Here is a 27,872-nt window from a genome sequence, read left to right on the forward strand (position 1 = left end):
ACTAGATCTTCTCTACTTTGGGGTTTGAGATCGGTACTAAATGACTACATTCCCTTTTACTTGCATATTGAGATTTTAAGCTTGGCATTAGGCCTACAGGGCTCCCAAGTGGCACAGCGGTCTAAGGCACTGCATCTCAGTGGTAGAGGCGTCACTACAGACCCTGGTTCGATAACAGGCTGTATCACAACCGGCCGTGATTGGGAGTCCCGTAGAGCGGCGCACAATTGGCCCAGAGTCGTCCGTGTTATGGTTTGGCTGGGGTAGGCCGCCATTGTAAATAAGAATTTGTTCATAACTGACTTGCCTAGTTAAATAAAAATAAAAACAGCTGGTGACATGGTGAAGTGGAAGACTCAGATGTTGTGGAGTTATATTTACAGTAGATCTTCTCTGTTTGGGATTTTGAGATCGGTACACTATAAAAAAAATATTCTGGGGTGAATTGAAATCTACAAAAAAAAAACATATACTTAATTTAAAAAAATAGTTCAAGTAATTTTAGTGATTTGTACATTTTAAAATAATGTATATTTTATTAGGATTACCAAAGAGATAGAACATTTAGTGATCTAATTTTAATACATGTGAGTACATTTTAATAAGAATAATATTTATCTTAATTGAATCATTTAAGTTCTTGCAACAACTTGACGGTAATTCAACATTTTTTTATGACAGAATAAAATGATTCATCAAAGAATACTTGCATCTCTACCTCCAGCTACTGCTTGTCAATTGAGCATTGAGATCAACAATGCCTGTCAAAGTGGTTTAAAATGGCAAATTATCAAATACATTAAACAATGTTAAACATTACATTTTTTTGAAACACTAATTCTGTCTGTTGTGTTTTACTAAATATTTGTGTGAGATCAATCATATTATCAGGAAATACAACACATTTTTATGGCTATTATTAATTCCCTGGACTTAATTTGTTTGTGTAAATCCAAACAATTTATTTAAAACATCTACTTAAAAACATAGGAAGTTACATCTACTAGTAATATTAAATTAAGTGTAATCTTGTTGACCTCATTTTTAAAAAGTATATTCAACACTTAATTTGTTACAGTACTAAATAAGTACATTCCTTTTTTCTCCATATGTGTTTACCACTTCCTTGGCATGGTTTTTAAGCATGCTGGGAAATCCTTTCACTTAAATAATGTCTACCTAACATTCATCAATATTGTGTAGCCTACTTATTGCGTAGCATGGCTAGACTGTAGCCTTCTTTCTGTGATCTACTCGCCTACTTCAGTTTGCTAGGCCTACTTAAGTTTCGAGAGAACACGTTTCATCACCTTGATGTGGACGGTGCTCACTGCATTAGCATTTATATGTGTGATAGAAAGTTGAGTTGTGAATTATGTGATAGTGGACTATTTGTTATTTCAGATAAAGTAGTTCTTATTTGTGTGTGCATTTTACGTGAGAAGTGAATCAAGTGTTTTGACATTGGATGAGTTGTTATGGTGAATTTAACTTTCGTTATTTGAGAACCAATTGTCGGCGGCTGATGTAAGTAGGGGCATATGGGCTTATTTCCTAGAGACTTCCAGTGTGTGCTTGCATCTTTTGTTTTACTAAAATAACAAATATTATCATTTGGAAACACTCAGTATAGTGTTATTCTCTGTTTTTTATAGACCTACTTGGGATTGCAATTATGGAAAAGTACTCCATGTGTCGCTATTCACCAGCTAAAGCCATATCTCCCCAACCAATATCCTGCTGTAGGCTGTAAGGAAAGGGGGAGACTCATTTGAATACAGTGTAGGCTAGCGAAAGAACCCATCACTTGGTAGAACATAACACGTATTGACCCAGTCGCTTTTTTCATTTTTTCCAACTGAAAATATATTGTTTGATCACCATACAATTGGAATAAACGTTGGTGTCTGAAAATGGAATGCAAGGGATTCTCGTTCTCTGCCTCATTGCTCGGCCTGGCTTTGTTTCTTTTCCTGCTGCGCACCAGCTATGGAGACGTGACCTATTCTTTTCCGGAGGAGATGAAACGCGGATCTATGATCGGGAATATAGCCAAGGATCTCGGCCTGGATCCAAAAGGACTGTACGTTCGTAAAGCTCGCCTCGAAATGGATGGTAGCAACACACTGTATTGTGACATTAACCTGAGCACTGGCGACCTGATTGTTGCTGAGAGAATGGACAGGGAGCAGCTCTGTGGCAGAAGGGTTTCGTGTGTATTGAAATATGAAATGGTGCTCGAGAATCCTTTAGAACTACACCGCGTCGTTCTTCAGATACAAGATATTAATGACAATTCACCACAATTCGCGAACGATCGCATTACGTTTGAGATCAGAGAATCGGCTGATAAAGGCGCTCGATTTGCGGTCCATCAGGCTCATGATGCAGATATAGGACTGAACGCTGTTCAAAGCTACACACTACAAAGGAACGACCATTTTAGTCTGGCCGTTAATACAATACCTGGTGGGGGAAAGTATGGGGAGTTAACGTTAGAAAAAGAGTTAGATCGAGAACAACAGCAGGAGGTGACTTTATTACTTACTGCTGTTGATGGTGGGACTCCGCAGAGATCTGGTACTGTAGTTATACACGTCACTGTGCTGGATGCTAATGATAATGTCCCAGCATTTAGCCAGAACGTCTATAAGGTCAGAATACCTGAAAATGCACCCCTAGGTACTGTTGTAGTGACCGTGAGCGCCACAGACGTTGACGAGGGACAAAATGGTGAAGTGGTGTATATATTTGGTCCCATTTCAGTTGAATTGAATGAATTATTTTCTCTTGACACTAAAACGGGTGACATTAGTTTATCTGGACAGATGGACTTCGAAAAGGAGTCCGTTTATGAAATTAGCATACAGGCCCAGGATAGCTTGGGGTTGACGTCCTTTGCCAACGTTGTCATCGAGATTACAGATGTAAATGACAATGCCCCGGTAATATCTCTTAAATATTTGGCCAATCCCATCCCTGAGAACGTGTTACCTGGCACAGAGGTGGGGATCATTAACGTACAGGATAAAGACTCAGAGGGAAATAGACAGGTCCACGTCTCCATTCAACAAAATGTTCCGTTCAAACTGAACCCTTCTATTAAAAACTATTATTCTCTGGTCACAACAGTTGAACTAGATCGAGAGATGATATCAGATTATAACATAACTATCACTGCCACTGACCAGGGGACTCCGCCTTTATCCTCCTCAAAGACAATTCATTTATCTGTGTCAGACGTGAATGACAACCCACCTATGTTTGAAGAACAATCCTACAACGCCTATGTGACTGAAAATAACACGCCTGGCTCCTCTATGTGTTCTGTTACTGCCAGAGACCCAGACTGGAGACAGAACGGCACGGTGGTCTATTCTCTATTGCCCAGTGAGATTAATGGTTTTGAGGTGTCTTCATTTTTATCAATTAACGGAGACACGGGGGCGATCCATGCTGTGAGAGCATTTGATTATGAGCAGTTTAGGAGCTTCAAAGTCCACGTTGTAGCCAGAGACAATGGTTCTCCTCCACTCAGCAGTAACGTGACAGTGAGTGTCTTCATAACAGATGAGAATGATAACTCTCCCCAGATATTATACCCTGCTCCAGCAGGGAACGCCTTGATGACTGAGATGGTCCCCAAAGCTGCTCTTGCGGGGTCTCTGGTTTCCAAGGTGATAGCTGTGGATGCTGACTCTGGACAGAACGCGTGGCTTTCATATCACATCGTGAAATCGACTGATCCTGGACTTTTCACTATTGGTCTCCACGGTGGAGAGATCCGGGCACATCGGGACATTTCTGAATCTGACAGTATGAAGCAGAACCTTGTTATATCAGTGAAAGATAACGGACAGCCCTCTCTCTCTACAACATGTGATGTATATTTACTCATATCAGATAACTTGGCTGAGGTTCCAGAACTGAAAGACATGACTTATGAGAATAGTTCCAAACTAACTTCATATTTGATCATTGGTTTAGTCTCTGTCTCCACCTTTTTCCTGACATTCATTATTCTCATCCTGGCCGTGAAGTTCTGCCGCAGCAGAAAGCCCAGAATGTTGTTTGATGGAGCAGTCGCCATTCCCAGCGCGTATTTCCCTCCCAACTATGCAGAGGTGGACGGAGCTGGAACTCTGCGCAGTTCTTACAATTATGACGCATACCTGACAACGGGCTCACGCACCAGTGACTTCAAGTTTGTCAGATCTTACAATGACAGCACCCTGCCTGCTGATGTTACACTGAAGAGGAGCCCAGATAATGTATTAGAAGGGAGTATCATCACGCTCAACCCTGCAGGAGACTCTGAGGTAACCCATGCCTTTATTTAGCATTTTATGAGGATGGTTTGTCCTACGTGGCTTTGAAACGAAATAATACTTATTTGCTTCTTGGCAATAGCAAACTTCCTAACGTGAAAGGCCCGACGCTATGTTATAATTGCAAGTTGTATATTAAAGTTAGCTAAACAGCATTAGTATGCTCTTCTAGTGTGAGAGAGTAAGGCGCAACATGAAGTCATCTGAAGGGTATGCAGCTACAGTTCTTGTATTGTTTTTAATGTATTTATAATTTGCTCACGCATTTTGATACCACTTCCACTGAAATATTATCAATTTATAATACTGAATATTATGAAAGTGGCATATTATCCTACAGATATAGAATCTTAATATGTTTGATGCAGCAATGGGAAATATTAATTATTATGTGGGTTATAACTAATGGACATTTTTGTAGGTGAAAATCAAGTCTGAAATGTTAAAGTGGAAATTACAAACTTCAAACGCCCTTTTAAGCCTCAAATACACTACACGTTTTACATCCCTGCATTGGTGATCAAATTAAGATCCTACATCTCTATAACTGTACCCGAGTTTTTCTGCTTCTGCTAAATTTAAGTTGGTCAATTATTTTAATATATTCCACTTCACTGTTCATTCTACTGTAGCCTGCAGGGCTTAAATGAATATACTCAAACGCTGAAAATACAAATCACATCGCCTTCCAATTCTGATGAAGCTACGCTAGCACTGTTTCAGCACCACATCGATAGACAGCGCAACTGAGATGCCTGTTTCTCAGTGAAACAGGCAACGCTGCAAGAGCTCTTCTCCACCTATACGACTTTGAAACAGGTTTCCGCCAATACTTAAATGAACCTATATTTATTTTGGATGCTCTGTTTGAAACTGAAAAATAACATTTACCGGATTGCATGCTACTTCTGCGCATTCACATTCACACTTTATATGGCAAAAGGCTACCCTGAATGTCTTGGTGGCTTATGGATTTAAGAGGTTAATTTGAATGCAATTGATTGTAGTTTTCATTGACATACTCTAAGTGTCGCTGTTCACTATATATTGGCCGATAGGCACATCTCTCCCCCAGTCCACGCATAGAAAAGGAGGAGATAGAGGCCTACTTTGGTCAGTGTGACAAACCATCGTCTCGATTAGACAGAGGCTTATTGTGTATCGTCGGCTATTCCACACCTTAACGGAGCAAATGTTTCATTTTGAGGGCTGAACAATATCTTTACCACGATTTTTAGTTGGACTACTTGTGTAATTTGAGAAGATGGAGTACATCGGATTATCATTGTCTGTTTCGACGTTCCGTTTGGTTTTCCTCGTCTTCATGGTGCGACAGAGCCATGGAGATATGAGCTATTCTATTCCAGAGGAGATGAAACGCGGATCTGTGATCGGGAATATAGCCAAGGACCTCGGTCTGGATGCGAGAAGATTTTCATCTCGCAAGGCTCGTTTGGATATGGATGGTAGTCGTCAAGGTTACTGTGACATTAATGTGAATACCGGAGATTTAATTGTGGCTGAAACAATAGACAGGGAGGAGCTGTGTGGACCGAAGGTTTCTTGTTCTTTAAAATACGAGCTTGTGCTGGAAAAACCTCTGGAATTACATCGTATTAATGTGCAAGTCCAAGATATAAATGATAACTCCCCAACATTTTCTAACACACAAATGAATTTAGAAATCCGTGAGTCTGCGGTGAGAGGAACACGTTTCCTTCTCAGCGAAGCTCATGACGCGGATATAGGACATAATGCAGTTCAAAAATATTCACTCGAAAAAAACGACTATTTTGTTTTAGGTGTTCATACAAACCCAGATGGTGGGAAATACGGTGAGTTAGTTGTAGAGAAGGAATTAGATCGAGAACAACAGCAGGAGGTGACATTGTTACTTACTGCGGTTGATGGTGGGACTCCACAGAGATCTGGTACTGTAGTTATACACGTCACTGTGTTGGATGCTAACGACAATATTCCAGTGTTTACTCAGAACGTCTATAAGGTCAGCCTACCTGAGAATTCTCCATTAGGTACCGTAGTAAGTACAGTGACTGCTATTGATGCAGACGAGGGACCTAATGGCGATGTGACCTATGAACTCGGTCGTATAAGTAACAAAGCAGGGAAGCTGTTTTTGATTAACAAGACAAGCGGAGAAATAAAAGTGATCGGCCCTATTGATTTCGAAGAGGAAACATATTATGAAATGAGCGTGCAGGCAAAAGATGGTTTAGGGTCAGCCTCAAATTGTAAGGTTATTATAGAAATCACAGATGTGAATGATAATGCACCAATAATATTGATCAAATCTCTAAGCAATCCCATCCCAGAGGACGTGTTACCTGGTACAGAGGTGGGCATCATTAATGTACAGGATAAAGACTGGGAGGGAAATAAACAAGTCCGCTGCTCAATTCAACAAAATGTTCCTTTCAAACTAAACCCTTCTATTAAAAACTATTATTCTCTGGTCACAACAGCAGAACTAGACCGTGAGATAATATCAGAATTTAACATTACTATCACTGCCACTGACGAGGGGTCTCCACCTTTATCCTCTTCAAAGACTTTTAATGTGTCTGTGTCAGATGTGAATGACAACCCACCTGTGTTTGAAGAACAATCCTACAGCGCATACATGACTGAAAATAACAAGCCTGGCTCCTCTATGTGTTCTGTTACTGCCAGAGACCCAGACTGGAGACAGAACGGCACTGTGGTCTATTCTCTATTGCCTAGTGGTGTCAATGGTGTTCCGGTGTCCTCATTTGTATCAATTAATGGAGACACGGGGGTGATCCATGCTGTGAGAGCATTTGATTATGAGCAGTTCAGGAACTTCAAAGTCCACGTTGTAGCCAGAGACAATGGTTCTCCTCCACTCAGCAGTAACGTGACAGTGAGTATCTTCATAACAGATGAGAATGATAACTCTCCCCAGATATTATACCCTGCACCAGCAGGGAACTCCTTGATGACTGAGATGGTCCCCAAAGCTGCTCTGGCGGGGTCCCTGGTTTCCAAGGTGATAGCTGTGGATACTGACTCTGGACAAAACGCATGGCTTTCATATCAGATGATCAAATCAACTGATCCTGGACTTTTCACTATTGGTCTCCACAGCGGAGAGATCAGGGCACAGCGGGACATTGCTGAATCTGACAGTATGAAGCAGAACCTTGTTATATCAGTGAAAGATAACGGACAGCCCTCTCTCTCTACAACCTGTAATGTATATTTACTCATATCAGATAACTTGGCTGAAGTTCCAGAACTGAAAGACATGACTTATGAGGATAGTTCCAAACTAACTTCCTATTTGATCATTGGTCTGGTCTCTGTCTCCACCTTTTTCCTGACTTTCATTATTCTCATTCTGGCGGTGAGGTTCTGCCGCAGTAGAAAGCCTAGAATGTTGTTTGATGGAGCAGTCGCCATTCCCAGCGCGTATTTCCCTCCCAACTATGCAGAGGTGGATGGGGCTGGAACTCTGCGCAGTTCTTACAATTATGACGCATACCTGACAACGGGCTCACGCACCAGTGACTTCAAGTTTGTCAGATCTTACAATGACAGCACGCTGCCTGCTGATGAGACATTGAGGAAGAGTCAAATTGAGGTTTTGGGAGAAAGTGTATTCACTCCTGACGTCGTGGGGAATACTGAGGTGAGATTAGAATCCTATTTTTAGTATTGATTGAACTTTTATGTTAACACATGTATTGAGATTAACAGAAGTCTGTCATGTTTGAATGTGATCACTGTGTTGTTGGCTTATCAGACGTTGCGACGTTTTTAAATTCACTGAATTCAGGAGGCGCCACTGGTAATGTGTGAGAATCAACAGGCTACATCCCTTCTAGTTTTTTTTGCGAGGGATTAAACGATCAATTTACTCAAGTGTTTTATGCCAGAGCATGGTGTCATATTTACAGACATATTTGCTGTCTTTCTAATGCAGGATACACGTTTAAAAGATTGAAGTGCTCCGTTTTTTATTTATTTTAAACGCAGAATAGACTACTGTGTCAACTATTTGAAGTGCTCCGTCTGTAATTACATAAGCCTATGCTAGGTCAAATAGCTTGCTGCTATATTACGTGAACATATTTCTGACGTTTATTGGATAGCAATTTGCAGCACTAAATTATTAACCACTTAGGCACAATCTATCATTCAGAAGCAAGTGAGGAAAATTAAATGAAATGTCAATGTTGTTTAGGATAACATGATGTTATGTTAGTTAGGCCTATATTTTAACATTTCTAAAATCGCATTAACGAAAAGCAGTTGTCAATTATCAAGCATTTGGTAATTTATATTTTAAAATGCACCCAAAATATAATATATACATTGCATATTATTCAATGACAGAAAAGGTTACCCTCATCTCGGATACTCTATTGCCAAATCCTTAAAGTATGGTCGCTGTTCAGTTCTGAAACATTACCGACGCTATAGCGCACGTATCTTTTGCGCCAACCACGGAGAGTTAAGGCTCAAACCAAAATGGTGTTGTCTGATGGACATCTGGTGATTTGTTCTGGCTGACTTGCAGGCATGGCCAGTTTGGCAACATTTAAGTAGCATATTTTTACAGTAAGATATTGGAAATATCTTGTTCAATTTATATTCAGTAACTTTGTGGTGTTACTGCAGTTTTTGTGAAAATACTCAATGTGTCGCTGTTCACCTTCTCTGGGTGAATGCACACTTGTGTCCCCACCCAGTAGATTAACATATACAGGGAGGAGACTTGTTTCGGCAGTGTGGAAAAAACAAAGCATTGACTAGTTTCAACATATCCTTGCTTGGAGAGAATATTGGAACTTGGACTACATTTTTTTTAATGGATAACGAATTCTGTAAATCAACATCTTAAGGAAAGGACCGCTCCCACGTTGATAATGATGGATACAAGATTATCGGTCTCTGCCTTCGTTCTCTCCTCGGTTTTCTTTCTTGTTCTCCCTCGTAACACGTATGGAGACATGGGCTACTCTGCTCCCGAGGAAGCGAAGCGTGGATTTGTCATTGGAAATATAGCCAAAGATCTCGGGCTGGATGCGAAGAGATTCTCTGATCGCAAAGCTCGGTTGGATATGGATGGCATCAGTCAACGTTATTGTGACATCAACCTCGCGGCTGGCAACCTTATTGTGACGGAAAGAATAGATAGAGAGGAGCTGTGTGGTTCGAAGCTTACGTGTGCATTAAAATATGAGCTTGTGCTTGAAAACCCTCTGGAGCTGCATCGTATTACTGTGCAAATTCAAGACGTAAATGACAATTCACCTCGTTTCCCCAATGAACGCATGAATCTAGAAATAAGGGAATCGGCTGACAAAGGGGAGCGTTTTCCCTTAGACGAAGCTCATGATTCGGACATAGGATTAAACACCGTGCAAAGCTATACGCTCGACAGGAATGAACATTTTGTTTTGGCCGTTCATGCAAATAGTGATGGTGGGAAATACAGTGAGTTAGTGTTAGAAAAAGAGCTAGATCGAGAAAAGCAAGAGGAGGTGACGTTGTTACTTACTGCTGTTGATGGCGGGACTCCGCAGAGATCTGGTACTGTAGTTATACACGTCACTGTGTTGGATGCTAACGATAATAAACCATTGTTTAGCCAGGACGTTTATAGAGTCAGTTTGACAGAAAATTCCCCTGTAGATTATGTAGTGGTAACTGTCAGCGCCACCGACGCAGATAAGGGTGCAAATGGGGAAGTGACGTATGACTTCAGTAGTATATCTGCAAAAGCATCGACGGTGTTTTCTATAGACAAAGGGACTGGTGTAATCAGAGTCGTCGGACCTGTGGACTTTGAGGAGAGGACAGATTATGAAATGCGCGTCCAAGCCAAAGATGGGTCAGGTTTAGCTTCTAACACAAAAGTAATCATAGATATAACCGATATAAATGATAATGCACCAGCGATATTCATTAAATCACTGAGCAATCTCATCCCCGAGAACGTGTTACCTGGAACAGAGGTGGGCATCATCAATGTACAGGATAAAGATTCAGAGGGAAATAGACAAGTCCGCTGCTCCATTCAACAAAATGTTCCTTTCAAACTAAACCCCTCAATCAAAAACTATTATTCTTTGGTAACAACTAGTGAATTAGACCGAGAGAAAATATCAGATTATAACATAACTATCACTGCCACTGACGAGGGGTCTCCACCTTTATCCTCCTCAACGAAGATTCATGTATCTGTGTCAGACGTGAATGACAATCCTCCTGCGTTTGAAGAACAATCCTACAGTTCCTATGTGACTGAAAATAACAAGCCGGGCTCCTCTATGTGTTCTCTTACTGCCAGAGACCCCGACTGGAGACAGAACGGCACAGTGGTGTATTCTCTATTGCCTAGTGATGTGAACGGTGTTCCGGTGTCCTCATTTCTATCCATTAACGGAGAGACGGGGGTGATCCATGCTGTAAAATCATTTGATTATGAGCAGTTTAGGAGCTTCAAAGTCCACGTTGTAGCCAGAGACAATGGTTCTCCTCCACTCAGCAGTAACGTGACAGTGAGTGTCTTCATAACAGATGAGAATGATAACTCTCCCCAGATATTATACCCTGCTCCAGCAGGGAACTCCTTGATGACTGAGATGGTCCCCAAAGCTGCTCTGGCGGGGTCCCTGGTTTCCAAGGTGATAGCTGTGGATGCTGACTCTGGACAAAACGCGTGGCTTTCATATCACATCGTGAAATCGACTGATCCTGGACTTTTCACTATTGCTCTCCACAGTGGAGAGATCAGGGCACAGCGGGACATTTCTGAATCTGACAGTATGAAGCAGAACCTTGTTATATCAGTGAAAGATAACGGACAGCCCTCTTTCTCTACAACCTGTGATGTATATTTACTCATATCAGATAACTTGGCTGAAGTTCCAGAACTGAAAGACATGACTTATGAGAATAGTTCCAAACTAACTTCCTATTTGATCATTGGTCTGGTCTCTGTCTCCACCTTTTTCCTGACTTTCATTATTCTCATCCTGGCCGTGAAGTTCTGCCGCAGTAGAAAGCCTAGAATGTTGTTTGATGGAGCAGTCGCCATTCCCAGCGCGTATTTCCCTCCCAACTATGCAGAGGTGGATGGAGCTGGAACTCTGCGCAGTTCTTACAATTATGACGCATACCTGACAACGGGCTCACGCACCAGCGACTTCAAGTTTGTGAGATCTTACAATGACAGCACCCTGCCTGCTGATCTTACACTTAAGAGGAGTCAAATCGAGGGTTTGGGAGAAAGTATAGTCAATCTAAACAACGTGGGGAATACTGAGGTGAGATTATAAACCTTATTTGGGTATTGATTTACCATTTATTTTATGAAACAACTATATATATATATATATATATATATATATATTTAAATATATATATATTTCACCTTTATTTAACCAGGTAGGCCAGTTGAGAACAAGTTCTCATTTACAACTGGGACCTGGCCAAGATAAAGCAAAGCAGTGTGACAAAAACAACAACACAGAGTTACACATGGAGTAAACGTACAGTCAACAACACAATAGACAAATCAATGTACGGTGTGTGCAAATGTAGAAGAGTAGTGAGGTATGGCAATAAATAGGCCATGGAGGCGAAATAATTACAATTTAGCATTAACACTGGAGTGATAGATGTGCAGATGATGATGTGCAAGTAGAGATACTGGGGTACAAAAGAGCAAGAGTGTAAGTAATAATATGGGAATGATCGTGACCACAAGTTTGTCAGATATTTCAATTTGGTCGCTGTGCTGGCTCATCAGACACGGCAACGTTTTTAAATGGACTGAATTTAGGAGTTTCCACTGTTATAATGTGCTTTCCAAAACATACGGATTTTGGTCAGGGTTTAATCAATTTCAAACAATTTTACTCACGTATCTGATTCCCGGGCAGGGTGCCATACCTGCGGACTTCTTTGATTAAGTTGTAATAGGACACATGCTTACAATTACACCTTTGAAGTGCTTCTTCGTTTGTCATTTAAACGCAGGACACAGGTTTACCTTTTAACTCTTTGAAGTGTTCTGTCTCTGTAAAAAGACTGGCTTGGTCTAAGGCTGCTGCCATAAGACAACAGGTTCGCCGTTTGTTGGATAGCAATTTGCAGCAGCACATTTTATTCTCCCACCCATTCGTTTGGTATGAGAGATAAAGTAAATGGGCTATTGCGTCGGCCCTGTTTCAGCACTGGACAGCGACCAGACATTGAGAATCTGGCAATGGAGTCTCCAGGATGTTCATTGTTGTGGGTGATTTTTTAAATATAAATTACCAAAGCCTTGATAATAAATAACTGTTTTTCAATAATGTGATTTGAGAAGTTTTAAAATATAGGCCTAAATCATATAACCTATTCTTACATCCTAAACTACCGTGACATTTTAATTTGTTTTCCTCAGTTGCTTCTGAATTATAGATAGATATTGTCTGGGGGTTAAATAAGACAACGGGAAAAAATAAATCGACTGATTCAACACTGGTGACTTGTTCTATCTATAAACTGCACTGTTGGCATGCATGTATGGCAATATTTAACTATAGCACATTTTACAATAAGATATTGAATGAATCTTGCTCAATGTACTGTATATTCAGTAACTTTGTAGTGTTACTGCAGTTTTTGTGAAAATACTCAATGTGTCGCTGTTCACCTTCTCTGGGTGAATGCATGATTGTGTCCCCACCCAGCAGATTACCATATACAGGGAGGAGACTTGTTTCTGCAGTGGGGAAAAACGTCGCATTGACTGGTATCAACATATATCGTTGCTTGGACAGAATTTGGATTGTAACCTTGGATACATATTTTGTGGCATAACGAATTTGGTAAATCACCATCTTAAGGATAGGAGTATCAAACGTTCCAACGTTGATGATGGTGGTCAAAATATTTTTGCTCTCTGCCGTCAAACTCTGCTCGGTTTTCTTTCTTGTTCTCCCTCACACCACGCATGGAGACATGAGCTATTCTTCACCCGAGGAAGCTAAGCGTGGATTTATCATTGGAAATATAGCCAAGGATCTCGGACTGGATGCGAAGAGATTATCTGATCGCAAAGCTCGGTTGGATATGGATGATAACAGTAAACGATATTGTGACATTGAACTCGCTGCGGGCAACCTTATTGTGACGGATAGAATAGATAGAGAGGAGCTGTGTGGTTCGAAGCTTACGTGTGCACTAAAATATGAACTTGTGGTTGAAAACCCTCTCGAGCTTCATCGTATCACTGTGCAAATTCAAGACGTAAACGACAACTCTCCTAGATTTCCTAATGAGCGCATGAATCTAGAAATTACAGAATCGGCTGATAAAGGTCGACGTTTTCCCTTAGACGAAGCGCATGATGCAGACATAGGATTAAACGCAGTGCAAAGCTATATACTCGAGAGGAATGACTATTTTGTTTTGGCCGTTCATACAAATAGAGATGGTGGGAAATACAGTGAGTTAGTGTTAGAAAAAGAGCTGGATCGAGAAAAGCAAGAGGAGGTGACGTTGTTACTTACTGCTGTTGATGGTGGGACTCCGCAGAGATCTGGTACTGTAGTTATACACGTCACTGTGTTGGATGCTAACGATAATATCCCAGTATTTAGCCAGGACGTTTATAGAGTCAGTCTGACAGAAAATCCCCCTTTACATTCTGTAGTGGTAACTGTCAGCGCCACTGATGCAGATAAGGGTGCAAATGGGGAAGTGACGTATGACTTCAGAAGTATATCTGATAAAGCATCATCAATTTTTTCTATAGACAAAGGGACTGGTGTAATCAGAGTCGTTGGACCTGTGGACTTTGAGGAGAGGAAAGATTATGAAATGCGCGTCCAAGCCAAAGATGGGTCAGGTTTAGCTTCTAACACAAAAGTAATCATTGATATAACCGATATAAATGACAATGCACCATTAATATTGATCAAATCACTTAGCAATCCCATCCCTGAGAACGTGTTAGCTGGAACAGAGGTGGGGATTATTAATGTACAGGATAAAGATTCAGAGGGAAATAGACAGGTCCGCTGCTCCATTCAACAAAATGTTCCTTTCAAACTAAACCCCTCAATCAAAAACTACTATTCTTTGGTAACAACTAGTGAACTAGACCGTGAGATAATATCAGATTATAACATAACTATCACCGCCACTGACGAGGGGTCTCCACCTTTATCCTCCTCAACGACGATTCATGTATCTGTGTCAGACGTGAATGACAATCCTCCTATGTTTGAAGAACAATCTTACAGCGCCTATGTGACTGAAAATAACAATCCGGGCTCCTCTATGTGTTCTCTTACTGCCAGAGACCCAGACTGGAGACAGAACGGTACAGTGGTCTATTCTCTATTGCCCAGTGAGATTAATGGTGTTCCGGTGTCCTCATTTTTATCCATCAACGGAGACACGGGAGTGATCCACGCAGTGAGAGCATTTGATTATGAGCAGTTTAGGAGCTTCAAAGTCCACGTTGTAGCCAGAGACAATGGTTCTCCTCCACTCAGCAGTAACGTGACTGTGAGTGTCTTCATAACAGATGAGAATGATAACTCTCCCCAGATATTATACCCTGCTCCAGCAGGGAACTCCTTGATGACTGAGATGGTCCCCAAAGCTGCTCTGGCGGGGTCCCTGGTTTCCAAGGTGATAGCTGTGGATGCTGACTCTGGACAAAACGCGTGGCTTTCATATCACATCGTGAAATCGACTGATCCGGGACTTTTCACTATTGCTCTCCACAGTGGAGAGATCCGGGCACATCGGGACATTTCTGAATCTGACAGAATGAAGCAGAACCTTGTTATATCAGTGAACGATAATGGACAGCCCTCTCTCTCTACAACCTGTGATGTATATTTACTCATATCAGATAACTTGGCTGAAGTTCCAGAACTGAAAGACATGACTTATGAGGATAGTTCCAAATTGACTTCCTATTTGATCATTGGTCTGGTCTCTGTTTCCACCTTTTTCCTGACTTTCATTATTCTCATCCTGGCCGTGAGGTTCTGCCGCAGTAGAAAGCCCAGAATGTTGTTTGATGGAGCAGTCGCCATTCCCAGCGCGTATCTCCCTCCCAACTATGCAGAGATGGATGCAGCTGGAACTCTGCGCAGTTCTTACAATTATGACGCATACCTGACAACGGGCTCACGCACTAGTGATTTCAAGTTTGTCAGATCTTACAATGACAGCACACTGCCTGCTGATGTTACACTGAAGAAACCAGTTGAGCCTTTTGGCGAAAGTATAATTACTCTGAACAATGCAGAAAATTGTGATGAGGTAAGATAACAGTGTGCTGATATCATTTATCGAGTTGTCATATTTAAATGTGAGTTCGGTGTGCTCGGCGTAGCCTATTTAATTCGATACATGTCAATTGTTTTAGTTTGTTTACTTTGTGCCATCGTTAGTTTTGCTCCTCGCTCTAATAAGAACTATGTCCATGACAAATCAGTGTCGCACTCCTAAATCATTTCTGAACATAGTGAAACTTGAATGGGTAGCCAAAGGCTCTAAATATTTGCCAACAGTGGCTTTCTTTCATTCTTTTCTGTGGTGTCTACACAACATTTAAGAGATCGTATGGCAGCCGTTCGCCCTTTCGAGGTCTTTGGGTTTCAGCACCACTATTGTGGATAGCGATCACCATTCTGCAGGCTTCTGCAATGGAATGACTAAAGCTATCTGTAGTTAAACTTTTTTTCTGGTCTTGTGTTTTTCTAAGGCACATCATCATGGATTTTTACCGTTTGAAATCATTATTTCATTAGATGTGTATTTATTTTGCATATCATTCAAGGTGTAATGTAGTTTTTCTTAAAAAAAAAAAAACGAATCTTATTCAGTTTTAAAACCAGAGCATACAGACGTTTATAAAATAAGGATTCACTTAAGACCATACAGTGAATATAGATTTGATTTAGTATCACGTTTGTTTGCTTCAGCACCCTGCTGCTGTTTTTGGAATTTTTCGTGATATTTACCAACTTCTCTAAAAATCTTCTATAGTCCTATAGCGGATCTAATGATAGCAGGCTACCTCTCACTTTGATCGTTCACTATAATATAAAGCTTATGAAGTGTAGGCTATCGATTGTTTCTTCAATTGTCAAACATTGAGAAATGGGTTTCTAAGCTCCCTGCGCCCCAACTCCACACCTTTTTTGGGACGTTTTTTGCAGTTGTTGTCAGTAAATGCAGTGTTGAATGAAATACTCAGTGTGTCGCTATATACCAACCTTGAACTAATATATGTACCTCTCCTCCCACAACTGTAATATTCAAAAGCAAGAAAACACCCAACTGCGTCACATAACATCGTAGGAGAATCTGGATGTATGCCATGCTTATTTTCTCTTCGTTTAGCCAACCGTTTGAATAATTATCCATCACGAACAACTGGTCTATTCTGTGAATTATCTCTGTCTTCCAGGCATATGTCGAAGATGGGACACAACGGTTTCTCGCTCTCAATACTCTGTGTGACACTGCTTTCTCTGTCCAAACTGCACCCTAGTTATGGAGATATAAACTACTCTATTCCGGAGGAGCTGAAACGTGGATCTTTGATCGGAAATATAGCCAAGGATCTGGGGCTGGATGCTAAGAGAATGTCGGCTCGTGACGCTAGGTTAGACTTGGACGGCAGCAGTCGACGCTACTGTGATATCAACGCTAACTCGGCGGATTTGATTGTCGCTGAAACAATAGACAGAGAAGAGCTGTGCGGCCCAAGGGGTTCATGCGCTTTGAAATACGAGCTGGTGCTTGAAAATCCTTTAGAGTTGCACCGTGTTATTGTTCAAATCCAGGATATAAATGATAATTCACCTCGATTTCCAAGTGAACGCATACAATTAGAGATAGTAGAGTCGGCTGTGAAAGGGCAACGCTTTCCCTTAAACGAAGCCCATGACGCAGACATTGGATTAAATGCAGTTCAAAGCTATACGCTGGAGAGGAATGACCATTTTGTTTTGGCTGTTCATACAAATAGAGACGGTGGGAAATATGGCGAGTTAGTTTTGGAGAAGGAATTAGATCGAGAACAACAGCAAGAGGTGACATTGTTACTTACTGCGGTTGATGGTGGGACTCCGCAGAGATCTGGTACTGTAGTTATACACGTTACTGTGTTGGATGCTAATGATAATATTCCAGTGTTTAGTCAGGACGCCTATAAGGTCAGTCTACCAGAAAATTCTCCTTTGGATACCGTAGTAGCTACAGTTAGTGCCACGGATCCTGACGAGGGACACAATGGGGAAGTGAGCTACGATTTCAGTCGAATATCTGATAAAGCAGCGAGGCTATTTTCCGTTGAAAAGAAGACTGGAAAAATTAAAGTCATTGGACCAATAGATTTTGAAGCAGAAACATATTATGAAATGCGTATCCAGGCGCAAGACGGATCGGGGTTGGTTTCCAACACAAAAGTAATTGTCGAAATCACAGATGTAAATGACAATGTACCTGTGATATTCCTAAAATCTTTAAAAAATCCCATCCCTGAGAACGTGTTAACTGGCACAGAGGTGGGCATCATCAATGTACAGGATAAAGACTCGGAGGGAAATAAACAGGTCCACGTCTCCATTCAACAAAATGTTCCTTTCAAACTAAACCCCTCAATCAAAAACTACTATTCTCTGGTAACAACTAGTGAACTAGACCGAGAGATAATATCAGATTATAACATAACTATCACTGCCACTGACGAGGGGTCTCCACCTTTATCCTCCTCAAAAACGATTAATTTATCTGTGTCAGACGTGAATGACAACCCACCAGTGTTTGTAGAACAATCCTATAGCACCTATGTGACTGAAAATAACACGCCTGGCTCCTCTATGTGTTCTGTTACTGCCAGAGACCCAGACTGGAGACAGAACGGCACAGTGGTCTATTCTCTATTGCCCAGTGAGATGAATGGTGTTCCGGTGTCCTCATTTCTATCCATTAACGGAGACACGGGGGTGATCCACGCAGTGAGAGCATTTGATTATGAACAGTTCAGGAACTTCAAAGTCCACGTTGTAGCCAGAGACAATGGTTCTCCTCCACTCAGCAGTAACGTGACAGTGAGTATCTTCATAACAGATGAGAATGATAACTCTCCCCAGATATTATACCCTGCTCCAGCAGGGAACTCCTTGATGACTGAGATGGTCCCCAAAGCTGCTCTGGCGGGGTCACTGGTTTCCAAGGTTATCGCAGTGGATGCTGACTCTGGACAGAACGCGTGGCTTTCATATCACATCGTGAAATCGACTGATCTGGGACTTTTCACTGTTGGTCTCCACAGTGGAGAGATCAGGGCCCAGCGGGACATTTCTGAATCTGACAATATGAAGCAGAACCTTGTTATATCAGTGAAAGATAACGGACAGCCCTCTCTCTCTACAACCTGTGATGTATATTTGCTCATATCAGATAACTTGGCTGAAGTTCCAGAACTGAAAGACATGACTTATGAAGATCGTTCCAAATTAACTTCCTATTTGATCATTGCACTGGTCTCGGTCTCCACCTTTTTCCTGACTTTCATTATTCTCATCCTGGCCGTGAGGTTCTGCCGCAGTAGAAAGCCTAGAATGTTGTTTGATGGAGCAGTCGCCATTCCCAGCGCGTATTTCCCTCCCAACTATGCAGAGGTGGATGGAGCTGGAACTCTGCGTAGTTCTTACAATTATGACGCATACCTGACAACGGGCTCACGCACCAGTGACTTCAAGTTTGTCAGATCTTACAATGACAGCACCCTGCCTGCTGATTTAACACTAAGGAAGAGCCCAGATGAAACCAGTGAAGCTATTGAGAGTGGATCAAAATATTCAACTATGGTAATGTAACATTTTTCAAATTAAAAGTGTCGTTCTGGGGTCGAGCAGTGGTGGGATGAGGGAGAGAAGACGTTTATATTTGTTTGGTCTCCTTGCTTACTGTGTGTGATGATCCGTACTAGAACTCCTTCATCCCAGCCAGTTGGCTGGTGGTGGTGTAGGGGAAGTCAAAGTTCACTGAAAATAGTATAGAAACATATTTAATTCCCCTTGACCTTGGCTGTTTGCTTCATTTGACCTCTGAAGCGACACCTGGGTTAGTCATCCTGGAATTCCATCTCACCTGTTTTCACACTTACCTTGTATTAGAAGAGGTTCAAGACTCATTCTGGAGATGGACAGAATTCTTTCAAATTTAGATTGTTTTAACCGTTGTTGAATGCATATCAGGCAGGAGTAATTGTCAAACATCTGCCTGAGTATTTGTTCTGCCGTGAAAACATAAGAAACTTTATCAAGTAAGCTAACTGTGGAATACATCTTTAATATCTAACTGTGAATGCCAGTTATTTTTCAGGAAAATCTTGCTGGTGATATTTGTGTACATTTCTATTGTCTTTGACAACCGAGGGCAAGCTTATCTACTCTGGTCTCCAGCAGAGTCACCCAGAATTGAACGTTTCGCCCAGATGCGAAAATGGCTATTTGAAGGTCACCCCAGGGTCATAATGGCACCATTCAAGTACGTAATGAAGAATGTTCCAGCCAAGAAAGGCTATTTGTCACTCAAAACCAGCCTCTGTGTTAAGTGAGCACAGAGAAAGTGACACTAGTGGCACAAGCCTACAGCTTTTAGGCCCATGGAGAGAATGAACGAGAGTATGAATACATGCATTTTGTTACTTCATAGCAGCTTTATTACCATCAGTAATGATGTAGCTGCTTTAAGTGTTCGGAAAGTGGAGATGTCCATAAAATGCTTAACACCATTCTGCAATGGGTCATTCTTCTTGTAAGCGTGTGAAATTAAAAGCAAATGGGACACAGCATTTAAACCTGTTATGTTTTTCACACTTTTCTTTCATTTGTTTCTTGTTTTTTCACGCTCTCCCATTGGACCATTACTTGGGCTCTGAAGGTAAGATATGTTTTTTTCTTCTTCTCTACTTGTAGACAGAGACACAAATGAAGGTCTCCCACGGTATTGTTTGGCTCGTACAGTCACAAGGGTTGACATGGAGGCCTACACGATGTGGCTGACAGATACACTACTTCAGACACTTTACACTGGCTTACGTCATTCAACAATGCACGTAGATGCTAAGTCTAGTATTCTCGATGCTGCCAGCTCTCACAGTCTCACGTCAGAATTAGACATTCATCCATGTTTCTCAAACGTCAGTACTGACTTGTATCACGGTTGATCTGGCTGGGTATTCAATCATTTTCAGGTTGATTGAATACATGCCTTACTGGGTAACTCTTTTCATGATTAACTGTCTGTCAGCAGTTCCCTCTATTTCATTGTCCATTGACTATCTCAAGCACACTGCTGACACAGTAATATACGACCCAGTAATAACACTAACAGACCTTACCCTTTGCACACATCTTAGCAGTACATGACATTCCTCGCCATAAACACACAAAACAGTGTATTGAGGAGACAGCCCAGTAGTGGCCCACAAAGCAAAATCACTCACACACAGCCTACCAGTAACACAAAGTGTACTGCCCGCTGAACTTCACACAGCTCAGCACTACAGACAAACATACACACACACACTGCAGCGAGACTACTCTGCTCAGCACTGGCAAACAATTCTAAAGTAGGTTCTAAAGTAGGTCAGGAGAATTATGTATGTAGCTCCTCAGCCCTCCGTATCTACTCAAAGATATCTCTTATTCATTTAATTCTTCTTCATCTGAACGGAAGGCCTATCTCTTTCTGTGTGTATAACTAAATAACCCATTGGTCTATGATATATGACAATGTATATCATCTATATTTTATATACAAAACTGGTAATGGAATTTCAGTTGTGATATTGGAAGAGGTGCATCATGTCTGCCATGATTGTGATTGTGATGTATAGACAAGCCTCCGTAGGTATCAATGTCCTTGGGACTTAAAGGAATGGACAGGGGCATAGCTGTGGGGTGTTGGGTGTGCAACTCTGCAGCAGGATGTGTGTAGATTTTTTGGGGGGCACATGTGGAGCTTGTGTTTTGGATATAGGGCTTCATGCTTCACTGCTTTGACACACTGTCTGACTCATCCTGTGATGACCTCTGACCTTGGTCTGTGGGAGGAGTCCTGTTGGCCTCTCAGTTTCACCCCCAGTTACATGGAAATAAAGGGGATGAAATGGTGGATAAAACATTACCTACAGCTGTTCTGATTTTTGAGACTTGGGGTAAATATTTTTGTAATGTGCATGATGCAGTCAGGGTTAAACACATGTTGCCATATCGATTTGCTGGTTTTGCTGGTGATCATCTTTTTATCATTTGTATTTGGTGACACAGTTGCAGCATGCACCATTTTCATTATGAAATAGTTTTTGTATTTCATGGCCTAAAAGAAGATCTAGTTTAGTTGGTTTGATAGTCTGCCTTTCAATTTGCAACTGGTGCTCTCCATGGTGCTGAAATACCAAACGTGCTACATTCAAGGAGCTGTTTGTGTCTTTGGCTTTTACGGCGTCATTGTAAGTGCTCCAAATATATATATTTTTTTTGGAAGACAGTATTGTGACAAGTGTTTGCTGACAACAGAAAAAGATACATGACCTGATTCATTTTCAAGTATTCAAAATGACACTAGTGACAATTGGCCAATTGTTGATACTGATCTCGACTGATCTATAATTGTTTTGCTTGTGATATTAATTATGATAGTAATAGTAAGTCTCCCTCTAATATAATGTATTACTGTAGTATTTCTTCACCCACACCCCGTGTCCATAACCTTTTTAGAGCTGTCATCACAATAATATTCCAACTGCTGATGTGGTTATATAATGCACCAGTCTTTGTTTAGCTCTGTGTGTAGCAGTACTAACATGATGTCAGTCTGTGCTCTGGACTCTGGGTGCTGCTGTTGAACAGGAAGACGAGTTATAAGCCTCAAATGCTGTGAATCTCCCATCTGAGTAATTCATACGAGCCAAAAACAACAGTTGGGGCAGATTTCTAGAATCAAACTCGAATGAAAACCGACACAGATTATTTAAAAGGACTCCGGGGGGAGTTGTGCATGATATATTTAGCTTTTTTCTCAATGTTTAAGAGCAGGCAATATTGAACGCCATAATGGTATGGATGATTGGGCTCCCGAGTGGTGCAGCGGTCTAAGGCACTGCATCTCAGTGCTAGAGGTGTCACTACAGACCCTGGTTTGATTCCTGGCTGTATCACAACCGGACGTTATTGGGAGTCCCATAGGGCGGCGCACAATTGGCCCAGCGTTGTCCGGGTTAGGGTTTGTCCGGGGTAGGCTAAAGTTGTAAATAAGAATTTGTTCTTAAATGACTTGCCTAGTTAAATAAAAAAAATAGCTAATTGTGTGTGTGGCCTCTTTAAGTGATAATGTCCGAGAAGCTGGTGTTTGGAAGATAAGATACAGCCCCGACACAAATGTAGGGTTGCTACCATGGCCGGCTGTTCATTCTATCGGTTCAGTTGCTAGAGACGTGACCCAGTCGTCCAGTCTTTTTGTTCTGTATCTATGGACTCGACCCAGTCGATCGTTCTAAATGTTCAATTGCCATACTGGCTGGCAACGTTCTTATCCCTTGCTTGCTAGCTAGCCAACTGCGGCTAACATACAGTCACGTCAAACAGTGCAGCCAGAATAACAACAAAGTAGCTGCATTTGCATTTGTTTAAGCTGTTTTCTAATGATATTTATTTAGTACATCCATAACAATGAACTAATGAAGCGTGATTTCACCTGGCATTGAAAATGTGCTAGCCAACAACACAGCTAACACAATCACTTCGAATAGAAGCTGGAAATACTGCAAACTAGTTGCACTTTGTTTCGTTGTCCCTTTTTTTAAATTGATATTTCTTTGTATATAATCCATACAAATTATGCTGATTCAGGATTTTACATCTCATCTTTGATATGTGGGTGATAGTGTGAAGATTTTAAGGGTAATAGTAAAAAGGGCTTAAAATGGGGTGAGCAGGTTGCTATGTTAACCAAGAGCCACAGATTTCTCCTTCGTTTTCTTAAAAGGTTCCATGTGCCACAGGAAGACATGGTGAGCATTTCCACCCCACCCTGGAATATGCCGCTCCTGTTTGGCACAGCTCACTAACCCAGGCCCAGTCTGATGACCTGGATCTATTCCGAAGAGAGCATGCTGCACCGTCCTGGGTAGATAGTCCAGTTGTACAGAGGCACTTCAGACCCTGTCCCTACCCTGGCTTCATTAAAGACGGCCTCAAATCAGCACTATCTTCACAGTCAGACTCCTAAAATCTAAATTCAAAGACTAAGCTACTCACTGATCGAATCACGGCGACAGCCAGGAATACCCGTAGCCAAAATGAACTGACTTTACCAAAGTCTAGAACTGAACGGTACATAATGTCACAAATCATATATTTCTTATCATTGATTAGTGAGTCGCTTTAGATAGCAGGACATTATTGCTATCTTTTTTTTTTTTTAACGCTTTTTTTATAAATGTATGTTTGTTTCTCTTATACATTAATGTGAGTTTATAGGCACGGATATCGACTCTGTCACTCGAGAAGGCTTTTGTGGCACAGTCGATGGCGAGCTGGGCTTGGCGCTAGAATATTGAGGGTTCGAGCCGTGCTCCCTACTTATTTCATTACATTGGTGTCAGAAGTGATCGGACCTCGCATCCCAGCCCAGCCTCACATCTAATTCGCGCATATATGTACAAAATGTATTTCAGCAGTTTTTGTGCATTTGTGTGTGGTTCAATTCGTTCGAAAATACACGAATGTATGTGCTACTTAATTCGTGCGAAAAGACACGAATTTAACCAGTAGGCACACAAGCCTTTGCAACAACCATATACGCGACTATACCTTACCCTAACCTTAACCCTAACCTTAACCATTTTACTAACTACACCTAACCCTAACTCCAACTGGACCTAACCCTAACCCCCACCCTACGGACGGCCTACGCGCATATGTGTGGAGTGCACCCCCTCCCTTCCCCCCTCCGGTTTCCACGTGTCAGAGATGGAAGTGGATCAACCGACTCAAAACTAGAAACCAAACTCCTAGGTTGCACTATGCTTTCCACATCCGTTGACAAGCGGACCTAGACATCATGACCACATGACCCATGACCCTGTTCCTAGGCCGTCATTGAAAATAAGAATTTGTTCTTAACTGACTTGCCTAGTTAAATAAAGGTAAAATAAAAAAAATAAAAATAAACACCACTCGATATGGACACATGGCAACCAACCGAGGACCAAACCTGCGTAAGGTGCGCAACTCAAGGGATTTTGCCTGATCCTACATCGAGTTTAAGAACAAAAATTAAATATAAACTATCGCGTCTATATGGTTTTTGAAAAGGCTTGTGTGTAGCCTACTGGTTAAATGTGTGTCTTTTCGCACGAATGAAGCCAGAAAAACGCACAAAAACGCACGAAATTTGCTGAAATGCATTTTGTACATATATGCACGAATTGACTGTGAGACTCTGTTGCGCATCCACGACCGTGCATGTGCTTGGCGGGTGAGCGCGTTCCTGTAAGACGTAAGACGGCGTCTTGTGAGGTCTAGCTCGAGGACGCGCTCTTTGAATGGAAGGAGCTGTGTAGCGACCGTGGTTTATAGGCTTGACCAGTAGGTTGAGGGTTCGAGCCGCGTCACCTGCCTGTTTTAATTGCAATATGTTGAATGCTCATGGAGTTCCGTTGGTAATGAATGCTATATGAGTGTAATAAATAAAACCTGAAATAAAAATAAGATAACGATTAATTCTGAAACATTCATTATGTATGCAGTGAGATCGTTTGCTTATGAACAAATCAAATCTTTTGAATTTCATGTCAAAGCGCAAGACGGAGGCTCTCCTCCACTTTAATGTAACGTAAGTCTGAAGTGAATAATTAATAAAGATTAGAACGACAACGGTCCTCAGGTGCTCTACCCAGTAACGACTAGTAGATCTCTGGTGGCTGAAATGGTGCGTCGTTGAGCAGATATGGGCTATCTTGTCTCTAAAGTGGTGGCTGTTGATGTGGACTCTGGACAGAATGCAAGGCTCTAATATAAACTGCAGGGGGATGCAGAATGCGTTAGACAGGGCGCTGTTTGAATTGGGTCTACAAAATTGAGAAATAAGAACTATACGGCATGTCATTGATAAAGATGCCGTGAAACACAAGTTCGCTGTTGTAGTGGAGGACAACGGGCAGCCATCTCGATCAGCTATAGTCAACGTGATCGTGGTGGGTTCGGACAGCTTCCTGAAGTGCTTTCATAATTCACTGATTTTATACGCAAGACAAGGATTACAACGATAAACTGACTTTTTATCTAGTTTTGGCCTTGGCTGTTATGTCCTTCCTTTTAATCTCGTGTGTAGTGGATATAATATCAGTGAGGATCTACAGATAGAGACAATCACGCATCAGGTACCTGTCTAGTCTCCCACTTATTCCCTGATATCCAGCCGGTTACGCAGACGCCGGAGGGACAGGGACTCTGCAACACGTGTACAACTATGAGTTGTGTATCTCGACTGACTCAAAAATGAGTGGCTGGAAATTTGCCAGACCTTTTAGTCAGAACGTGTAAATAATGAACCCGAGCTCTATGGAGACTTTACAGCGTGCACAAATAGATAAACTTCCTATATTGACCAGATTCCCCTGAACAGGTGAGATAATGTCTGCCCAATGTGTTATGCTGGTTGATGATTTTACAATTTCATTTGTTTTGTTTAAACGTAGATTCGGTCTTTGACAGCCTATGATGTTCTCTGATTTATTGTGTGCATTACCAGGATATTTACGGGCTAAATCACGTCATTTACTAATCATTCATTTACTAATCTTATTCAAAGAGTGCTCTCAGTCCTGTGTTCATTTCAGCACCTCCGCTCTTGGACAGCAACAATGTCAGACAGACTTGTGCTTTTATCGGGCATAATAGTTATGTTAACCAACATAGAACGATAATGTTTTAGTAATTTTAGTAATTTATAGATTTTTTTGTATTTTTAACGTTTGATTTATATGAACTTTTAACTTGTTTTGGATCAAAGGTAGTTCTGACCGAGGGTGACAACATATGTAGTAGCCTAATGTGCATCTCTCTTAATCTTCTTTTACATTAGCGTGTTTTTGAACATGCAGACCATACAATTAAAATAATTCATAATCTGCCGTCATTCTGTAGCCTACAGTATGGTGTGGGATATTTCGGAGTTGTGATTTCTGATAAGAAGCTTTTGTCAGAAACATGTTTCTCTACACATGTAATAACTCCCCTGTGCTCTCAGTGCCGCTGTTGACCGATACAATAGTAGACCTGCAAGAGAGCAATGTTGACCCTGCCTATTTTGTGGATGATATTAGAGTAGCAGTGACATGTACGCAAACACTATTGCTTTGGGAGTGTGAGAACATTGTCTCTGACGGATGTCATTGGAATAACAGCCCTATCCTGATTTGCTCATTTGCCTACATATAGGCCTACGCCTTGTCGGATTTTAACAATTGAAGTTGTGCAACGTAAAGAAATGTATTTTCTTTGTTTTCGTGGCACAGGGGGATCCGCCATTTGGAAATGGCAACTGTATCTTCTCCTCTCAGTCTGGTTTCACCGGTATGTGGACGGCCAGGTCCGCTATTCTATTCCAGAGGAGATGACGAAGGGTTCATTCGTGGGGAATATCGTTCAGGACCTAGGGCTGGAAGTTAAAAGACTGAAATCAGGTCGAGCGCGTATTTTTTCAGAAGATAGCCGTGAGTATATCGGTCTCAATGCGGACAAAGGGACTCTGCTTGTGAAAGACAGGATTGATAGAGAGGAGCTGTGCGCCCAAGTGGCTCCATGTTCGTTACATTTCCAGATAATTATTGAAAATCCCGTTGAACTTCACCGTATTGACGTGGAGATATTAGATATAAACGACAATTCTCCAGTATTTCCAAGTAAAGAAATTCGTTTACAGATTAGTGAGGTGTCTCTGTCTGGTACCCGTTTTCCACTAGAGAATGCTATGGATCCTGACGTCGAAATGAATTCCATTCAAACATATTCCCTTCTCCCGAGTGATCATTTCACTCTGAAGCAACATTCGCACTCTGATGGCAGTAAATATTTAGAAATGGTACTTCAAACGATGCTGGACAGGGAAACAAATGAGCAACATATTTTAGTGTTAACTGCTGTGGATGGAGGTAATCCTCAGAAGTCGGGCACGGTCAAAATATATATACAAGTATTGGATATAAATGATAATGCACCCGTATTTAGCTCTGTACTTTATAAATCCTCTTTATCCGAAGATACGCCTAAAGGGACTGTGATTTTGAGAGTCAGTGCTACCGATTCAGATAAAGGGACAAATGGAGAGGTTGTGTATTCTTTTTCCCATTCCACTGTTAGCGCGTCCGATCTTTTTACTGTTGATCCTCTTACCGGGGAAATCAAAGTTAACGGTAAATTAGATTTCGAGACTAACAAACAACATAAAATAAGT

At 41.4% G+C, this 27,872-nt stretch overlaps 1 protein-coding gene and 1 pseudogene across 30 annotated transcripts in view; both read left to right on the forward strand.

The window, feature by feature from the left end:
• Positions 1-27,872, forward strand: part of LOC110533900 (protocadherin gamma-C5) — a 143,420-nt gene that overhangs the window by 52,074 nt on the left and 63,474 nt on the right. For 3 of the 30 annotated variants that reach the window (XM_036990313.2, XM_036990331.2, XM_036990345.2), the window contains exon 1: positions 105-4,319. The exons of 15 other annotated variants lie outside the window; for them this stretch is intronic. In XM_036990313.2, the coding sequence (XP_036846208.2) occupies positions 1,914-4,319 (2,406 nt within the window). In that variant the 5' untranslated portion in view covers positions 105-1,913. Of the gene's footprint in view, positions 1-104; positions 4,320-4,374; positions 7,999-8,143; positions 11,645-11,774; positions 15,651-16,528; positions 19,214-27,872 lie in introns of those variants that run through there. 12 more of the 30 variants (XM_036990311.2, XM_036990330.2, XM_036990343.2 and 9 more) reach the window with 4 other exon arrangements.
• On the forward strand, positions 25,417-26,678 carry LOC149980018 (protocadherin beta-4-like; annotated as a pseudogene).

Source organism: Oncorhynchus mykiss, chromosome 10, assembly GCF_057628025.1.
Source record: "Oncorhynchus mykiss isolate SJ-2025 chromosome 10, ASM5762802v1, whole genome shotgun sequence".
NCBI classification, from domain to species: Eukaryota; Metazoa; Chordata; class Actinopteri; order Salmoniformes; family Salmonidae; genus Oncorhynchus; species Oncorhynchus mykiss.